Raw genomic sequence first — 8,124 nt, forward strand, 5'->3', positions numbered from 1 at the left:
CCCCCCCCGCCGCCGCTGCCCGCCGCCCTCCGTCCCGGGCGGCCGGGGGTGGGGGAGCCAGCCCCAGGTGCAGGGCACAGGGCGTGGCAGCTGCTCCCTCCTTGGAATCCTGAAACTGTAACAAGTATGAGCAGAAGCCGCCCCGCCCCATACGTGGTGGGGCGTAGGGCAGGGCTGGCGTGCTCGGGGCTGGCGTGCGCCACTTGGTGCAGGTGGTGTGGTGGAGCTGGAGGCTCTCTGCCCCCCCCCCCCCGGCCCTTTTGCCGGCAGCGGCCCACGGCATAGCCATGAGTGGGCATCCGGCATAGCCATGAGTGGGCATCCGCGGGTCCGGCGGAGGGCCGGGCACCAGGGGCCGGCGGGGGTTTCGGGATCCTTGCAGGCAGCCGAGGAGCGGGTCTTGATGCTGTGCGAGGAGGCCCCTGGGGCGGGGGCGGCCTCGCTGCCTGGGTCCCACAGGACAGATGGATGGACGCCGGCGGCGGAAGGCAGGAACATCAGCGGCTCCTTGTACTCGGTTCACTCCACGCTGCGTCTCCGCGAAGTGTAGGCGTCTCTCCCCCCTGGGGGATTTCTGTTTCTGAGGCTTGCCGTTCCCGTGTCTTTCTCACCCGGCTGTGGGGAGGCAGGGGGGGTGGGCAGGGGGAGGCGGAGCATTGTGTGTGGGTTGCCTAAAGAGGAGGGGGCCCTGTGACCTTTCTGCAATGTGTTTTCTTTGTCGTTCTGGCCCGTGGGCGCTAGTGAGCATTCCTGGGTCCGCTCTCCTGGGTCTTCCAAGAGGAAGGCTGTGTGTCTGCCCCCCCCACACTTTGGGGGGGGGCTGGCTGGCTGGGCGGAAAGGAGCCGTTGGAGTGGTGTGTGTGGGGGGGTGTGCCTGGCCTTGGTCGTCCGTGCCTCGCCCTGCTTGTGGGAGTCGCCTGAGCGCTTTACGGCATCCTCTTTTTTGTGGCTGGGATTGGATGATGGGGGTGTGAGGGCGGGGTCCTCCGTGGGACTGAGGCCCTGCGGGCTCGTGTGGGCACTGCCCTCTAGGAGCACGCCCCGGGACAAGCTCCAGGGTGGGTCAGCAGGCGTGTGCCGCCCCTCACCTCCCTGCCCTGGCTGAATTCCGGGCAGGATTGAGACCTGCCGGGGCTCAGGCTGGAGCCTCACCTTGCCTGCTTGGCTGTGGGGGTAACCCAGCCCCCTCCGAAGGCTCCTGGCCCCACAGGTATGGGGGCTGCTTCAGCCCCGGGAGCAAGCCCCTTGCCCCCCCCCCCACACCCACCCACTGCAGTCAGGAGCCCAGGCCAGAGAACTCTGCACCCCCAGCCTAGAAAGAGCCACCCGGCATTGCAGAGCGTTCGGCTGGACACGGGGAGGTTCACCCAGGAGGGGGGGTGGGCCCCGGGGGGGGGGGGGGTGTGGCAGGAAGAGCCTTGCTCCACGGTTGAAGTTGTTGCTGCATCTTTTTGCTGCTTTGATTAGCAACGCTTTGCCGTTGGGAAATGCTTCAGGAAGCATCCAGACCTCCCAGCACCACCGCAGCATTTCCAAATGCATCCTCTGGATTCTTTGAACCGAGTGCCCCCTGGTGTGCCGCCATGTTTGGTGTCGTGGTTAAGAGCGCGGGCTCTAGTCTGGGAGAACCGGGTTTGATTCCCCACTCCTCCTCCCCATGCAGCTCCTGGGGGGGTGACCTTGGGTCAGTCACAAGTTCTCTCTCAGAGCTGTTCTCTCAAGAGAAGGTTCTGTCAAGGGCTCTCTCAGCCCCGCCTCCCTCACAGGAGGGTGCCTGTCTGTTGTGGGGAGGGGGAGGGAAAGGAGTCTGTCAGCCGCCCTGAGACTCTCCTTTGGGTAGTGAAGGGCCAGGGGGGGATAAATCCAATCTCTTCTCAATTGCTTCTTCTTATTTATTTATTTATTTATTTTCACACTTATATCTCGCCCTCCCCGGTGGGCTCAGGGCGGCTAACAGAGGCCAGATCATTAGTCTAGCCATAAGTAAAAACATATAAAAATATCTCTCGGGCCTCACTTCTCTCCTCCCCATCTTGTCTGACTGTGTGTGTGTGCGGGGGGGGGGGGGGGTAACCCCCCCCCTCTCCCCAAGTCCCGGTTCCTTCCTTCCTTGAACGTGCCCGGGTGGTTCCCTCCTCTTGTGATTCTCTTGTGCCCGTGCCCCGTACGCCCCACATAAACGTCCTCGTGGCGCAGCTTAGAGGGGAAGTGCACCAACCCCGAGAAGATACTTTGGAAACTTTACCTGGGGCTGTGGAATCGTGTGTGTGAGAGATTGTGTACTGGGGGGAAGCAGGAGTCTGCAACCTGCTTCCAACGATGCGCATGGGAGAGGCTTGTACGTGCCCTCTCATCAGGTGGCTCTGCTTTTGCTGCCCTCCCCCCCCCCCACAGCTTTCACTGGGCATCACCCGCCACCCTCCTTCGAGTCCAGCGGAGGTGCGGAGTTTCTGTCTTGCAGTCGCCCAAGGGGGATGGGGTGTGTGTGCACGGCAGACCCACGAGTGGGGAGGGGTGGAAGCTGTGCCTGTCCTTTCTCACGGCTTCTCTCTTTCCCACCCCAGGCCCATGTTGATCGATATGAACAAGGTCTATCGGCAGACCAACGTGGAGAACCTGGAGCAGGCCTTCTCGGTGGCCGAGCATGAGTTGGGGGTGACCCGGCTGCTGGACCCGGAAGGTACCCCCTCCCCCCCCCTTGGGCGGCTGGTCTTTCTCCTCCTGGGCCTGGCGTGGCAGCGCCCGAGAGCGCGCTGGGGGCCCCCCCGCTAACCTCCCCCGTCCCCTGCAGATGTGGACGTGCCCCAGCCGGACGAGAAGTCCCTCATCACCTACGTCTCCTCGCTCTACGACGCCATGCCCCGCGTGCCGGACGTGCAGGACGGCGTGAAGGCCAATGTGAGTGGGGGGGGGACGCCAGGAGGGGGCTGGGCGGGGTGGGGGTTTGTGCCTGGCCGGGTGCTGAGTGTGGCGCCCTTCTTTTCCCTCGCCCAGGAGCTGCAGCTGCGCTGGCAGGAGTACTCGGAGGTGGTGACCCTCCTGCTGCAGTGGATCCGGCACCACACGGTGGTCTTTGAGGAGCGGAAGTTCCCGGCCAGCTATGAGGAGATTGAGGTGAGGGCCGCACACACCTCTCTTGCCCCCCCCCCCGGGCATACCCCATGAGGGACGCCAGTGGCCTTCTGTGGGGCTGGCCCTTGGGAAACCCTTCTTCTTCCTCCTCCTCCCCAGCGTCTGCCTGCGCCTGCCCCCCCCCCCTCGGGTGTCTTTGTCTTCGTGTCCTTCCGTGGGTCAGGGGGCTGAGCTGGGCTGGGGGATGTGCAGCAGGTTGGTGGCCCGGGAGGGGAGGGCAGGGCCATTTCACTGCAGGCCCGAGTGGAGCCGTCGCCCTTCCTTTTCTGGGCCGCTGGGCCCCTGCCAGCCAGCGTGCTCCATCCCGGGCACTCCCTTGCCGGCTGCTGGCATTCGATGAAAGGGCCCCTCCCCTCCCGCGTCGTTCCAGGGCCCAGATCCTCTCCTTGTTGTTGCCAGAGCGGAGAGCGGGCGTGTTCGGGCGGGATGCCTGGGACAGGCTCACAGGAAAGGCCCCGGGCGGGAACAATCGTGTTTTGTCCGGGCTCTGCTTGACCGCTGTTCCGGATGCCTGCTCGGGGCCCTGGCCCTCTCCGCCTCAGCTGGGGGAGGAGGGGGGCACAGGACTTCCCACAGAGGAAAGGGGGGGGGAGATTGGATTTATTCCCTGCCCTTCACTTGGAGTCTCAGACCAGCCTACAAACTCCTTTCCCTTCCCCTCCCCACAACAGATACCTTGTAGGATGGGTGGGGCTGAGAGAGCTCTTGACAGAAACGGCTCTTTTTCAAGGACCGCTCTTGTCAGAACTATGGCTTGCCCAAGATCATCCAGCAGCTGCATGTGGAGGAGTGAGGAATCAAACCCGGTTCTCCCAGATCAGAGTCCGCGCACTTAACCACTACACCAAACTAGGGGGGTGGGGGAGCCAGCAAGGCTGCCTGTTCGGGGGTGTCCCCTAACCCCCCACCAGTGGTGTCTCTGGGAGGGCTGCGTGTGTGTGTGTGGGGTGTGTGTCTCCCAGTCCTTCCCCCCCTCCCAGCCCCCCCCCCGGCCTGGCCTGGCCTGACCTGACCTGACCTGACCTGACCTAGTCCTGCTGCCCCGCAGATCCTGTGGCGCCAGTTCTTGAAATTCAAGGAGACGGAGCTGCCCGCCAAGGAGTCCGACAAGAACCGCTCCAAGGCCATCTATCAGTCCCTGGAGGTGAGAGAGCGGCAGGGAGGAGGCCGTGGCTTTAAATCCAGTTGGGACGCTCTGTGGGGGGGGTGAGGTGGGGGGGTTCTCCTGCCCCCTTCCCCCCGGTCATGAGTGAGGGTTGGGGCCAGTGGGCTTGACGGTGTGATCGGGGGCCTCTCTTTGGGCCGAGAGGTGTCCAGGGATGGGTTGCCGCTGCCTTCCTGCGTGCAGAGCAGCCCCCCGGTCTTTCTTGGGGGGGGGGGCCTCTCCCTCCCGAGCGCTGATGGTGCCTCCTCTCCCTCCCTCCCCCCTCCCCGGCTGGAGCAGCCTGCCGTGCAGTCCGGACAGGTGAAGGTGCCCCCCGGCTACCACCCGCTGGACGTGGAGAAGGAGTGGGGCAAGCTGCACGTGGCGATCCTGGAGCGGGAGAAGCTTCTGCGCTCTGAGTTCGAAAGGTACCGAACTGACCGGGAGTCGGGCGGGGGCTGGCCGAGTGGGGCTGGCCTGGTCCGGGGGGGGGGGAGAGCCGGAGGCCCGTTTGCTTCGTTTGTCCTCCCATCATCCGTACCACGTCGGTCTCCTCCGCTTTATCCTCCCAACGGCCCTGTGGGGCTGAGAGCGCGTGACACAGGCCCCCACCGTTTCTGAGCAGGCTCCTGAGCAGGCTCCCGTTCCCCCCCGCTCACAGTCTGGCCCTCTTACCTGCCATGTCGCACTGCCTGTAAGCGGGCTGGTTTCCTGGCTGCTGAGTCCTGGGAGAGCCAGAAGGCGGCCTGTGGGGAGGCCTCCGTGGCTGCCCCCCCCCTGGGCTGTCTGGGGGGGGGGGGGGGGGCGGGGGCCCCCGACGCCTCCCTCCCTCCCAGCCCAGCCCAGCCCAGCCCTAATGGGAAACACACGGCGGGTGAGTCACCACCACTCTCTGGCCGGGCACTCCCCAGGAAACGGCGGTGCGGCTTGAGCCACAGAGCCAGGCCGAGGCTGCCCTGGAGCAGCTGCTGAGCTGGGGCTCTGCTCCTAGCGGTGCCGGGATCCAGCAGAGGGTGGTTCCCTGGCCAGAGGGTGGTTCCCGGGGAGGGGAGGCGAGGCAAGGGCCAGGCCAGGCATGGGGGGAGAGCCCTGAAGGATCCGTCCCGCTTGTCCCCTCCGCAGGCTGGAAAGGCTGCAGCGCATCGTCAGCAAGCTCCAGATGGAGTCCGGCCTCTGCGAGGAGCAGCTCAACCAGGCCGACACCCTCCTGCAGTCGGTGAGACGCAGCCCCCTGCCCCGGTCCCGTCCCCCCCCCCCGCCCTGGGTCCCGGCGGGGAGGGGCCCCTGCACATGTGGCCCTGGCTGAGGCTCAGCCATTCTTGTGTGCTTCCTGCCAGGACATCCGGCTGCTGAACGCGGGGAAGGCTCCTCAGAAGGCGGGCGAGGTGGAGCGCGACCTGGACAAGGCTGACGCCATGATCCGTTTGCTCTTCAACGACGTGCAGGCCCTCAAGGACGGGCGCCACCCCCAGGGCGAGCAGATGTATCGGAGGTTAGCCCCTTCCCCCTGCATGGCTCCTCTTGGCTCTGCCGCCTCGCTGCTGCCGCCGCCGGGTCTTTCCGGGCTGCGCTTGCAGAGGCCGAGAGCGCCCCCCATGCCTCATGGCCACTGCTGGTAATGCAGGCAAATGCCCTGTCCCTCGATCCATGCGGGCGTACAGAGGCCTTTATAGAAGCAGGGCACTGCCACACCCCTGCAGAGTGGGCTGGGCACAGCAATGTGTTCCGCTTCTTGGGGTGGCACCCCTTCATGAACCCCAGAGGCCTTGCGCTTGATCCGGTGCAGCGGCAGCAGCATCTGCTGGGCTGAGTCGACAGGATGACGCGCATGTCCCTTTGCGGCCCCCTGACAGCCTGGCGTGTCCCTCCTTGCCCCCGCCCCCACCCCAGGGTCTACCGCCTGCACGAGCGGCTGGTGGCCATCCGCACGGAATACAACCTCCGCCTGAAGTCCGGCTCGGCGCCCATCGCCCAGCTCACCGTGCCTGTCACCCAGCGGCCCCGGCAGGAGCTGGAGGACGTCACGCTGCGCTACCTGCAGGACTTGCTGGCCTGGGTGGAAGAGAACCAGCGGCGCATCAGTGCAGCCGAGTGGGGCATCGACCTGCCCACGGTGGAGTCGCAGCTGGGCAGCCACCGGGGCCTGCACCAATCCGTCGAGGAGTTCCGCGCCAAGATCGAGCGGGCCCGTGCCGACGAGGTGAGCGCCCCACGGCAAGCCCTAACCCGTTTCCCGGGATGAGGGCAGCCCCCTGCCTTTGGCCTGGCCGTTGCTGGCACCCGGGCCTCACGCCGGTCTTCTCTCCCCACAGGCCCAGCTCTCTCCGGGCCCTCGCGGGGCCTACCGGGATTGCCTGACCAAGCTGGACGTGCAGTATGCCAAGCTGCTGGTGAGGAGGGCGGAGGGGTCACAGGCATGGCCCTCGGCCGCCTAAGTCATTGCACATCACAACAGTTGTTTTCCATCAACACTTGTGAATTACCTGAAACGGTAGATAGTTGAATGTTTTAAAATAGGTTCCTAAAAATTATACTTATAGGAGACCTAGTAAGTAACAAGCAGCAATTTCATAATTTCAAACAAGTATTTTTAAATATGTTTAATGATGAGCCAAAATCTCATTATACCCTTTGTTTATCTTAAGATAATTGGAGGAATGATACTGTGTTGAGTGAACCATAAAGGGAAGTTAGTTAATAAATTGGAATTACAGTTACCTGAAGTAGATTCGGTGGTTAAAATATGATCAGCTATTTTGTCAATGGTGAAAAATTCCCAAATTTTTACATACCGTTCTGCAGTTGAATGAACAGAGGTCTTTTTCCAGTGAGAGACCAATTTTGCCACTGTAATCAGGATTGTCATTCGTTCTTGTCATATTTTAGGTATTGCCAGATTTTGCCACAGATTCAAAAGAATCAGTTCGGGGGTGTTAGGGGTCTTCTAATTAGTGATGAGCTATAGGTGGGCCCTGCGTGATGTGGTCCATGGGGTCGCGAAGAGTCCGACTCGACTGTGTGACTGAACAACAAATACATGATGTACAATCTGGTCTCAGAGTTTTCCCTTAGCCTCTAAATATCGGGCTACAGGATTTGGAAATAATATAGTCTGCAGTTGGGAGCGAAGATAGGATTTAGAGCGCAGTCGGTTGTGCCGTGGGGTCAGGGGAGAAAGCAGGCAGAGAGAGAGAGAGACCCGGTGGGAGAAGGCAAAAGGCCCCTGGGAAGGCTGCCCAGGTTGGGTTTCTCCTTGACCACGACCATCGGGAACTTGTTCTGCGCTCAGCTTTCCCCGGAGGAGGAGGGTGGTGGTGATGGGGACAGGGAGGCAGGCGGGGGGCTGGGGAGGCCAGGCCCTGACGGTGGCTCTGTCGTGTGGCAGAACTCCTCCAAGGCCCGGCTGCGGCACCTGGAGAGCCTCTACGCGTTTGTGGCAGCCGCCACCAAGGAGCTGATGTGGCTGAATGAGAAGGAAGAGGAGGAGGTCAGCTACGACTGGAGCGAGCGCAACAGCAACATGGCTGCCAAGAAGGAGAGCTACTCGGTAGGGCTCGGCAGGGTCGGGCAGGGAGGGGGCTGCGGAGGGGCCCGCGCTGTGGAGGCTCCTCTCCCCCTAACCACTGTTCCGACAGGGGCTGATGCGCGAGCTGGAGCAGCGGGAGCGGAAGATCAAGGAGATCCAGAACACAGGAGACCGGCTGCTGCGAGAAGACCACCCGGGCAAGCCGACGGTGGAGGTAGGGGCCAGGGAGAGGGGGGAGGCCCAGCCCTGCCCGGGCTGAGCCGGGGTGCCTGCGCGTGACTCCCACGCGGGGGGGGGGCTCAGTCACGAGGCCCTGTCGGCT

At 63.4% G+C, this 8,124-nt stretch overlaps 1 protein-coding gene across 1 annotated transcript in view; it reads left to right on the plus strand.

Annotated features, from left to right (window-relative positions):
* PLEC (plectin) overlaps positions 1-8,124 on the plus strand; it is a 69,907-nt gene that overhangs the window by 34,296 nt on the left and 27,487 nt on the right. The window contains 11 exon segments of the mRNA XM_015416968.1: positions 2,565-2,680; positions 2,792-2,898; positions 2,995-3,114; positions 4,181-4,276; positions 4,577-4,704; positions 5,399-5,492; positions 5,614-5,768; positions 6,167-6,476; positions 6,589-6,666; positions 7,662-7,823; positions 7,912-8,022. Of these exon segments, the coding sequence (XP_015272454.1) occupies positions 2,565-2,680; positions 2,792-2,898; positions 2,995-3,114; positions 4,181-4,276; positions 4,577-4,704; positions 5,399-5,492; positions 5,614-5,768; positions 6,167-6,476; positions 6,589-6,666; positions 7,662-7,823; positions 7,912-8,022 (1,477 nt within the window).

This window comes from Gekko japonicus, unplaced genomic scaffold (assembly GCF_001447785.1).
Source record: "Gekko japonicus isolate JY-2015 unplaced genomic scaffold, Gekko_japonicus_V1.1 scaffold505, whole genome shotgun sequence".
NCBI classification, from domain to species: Eukaryota; Metazoa; Chordata; class Lepidosauria; order Squamata; family Gekkonidae; genus Gekko; species Gekko japonicus.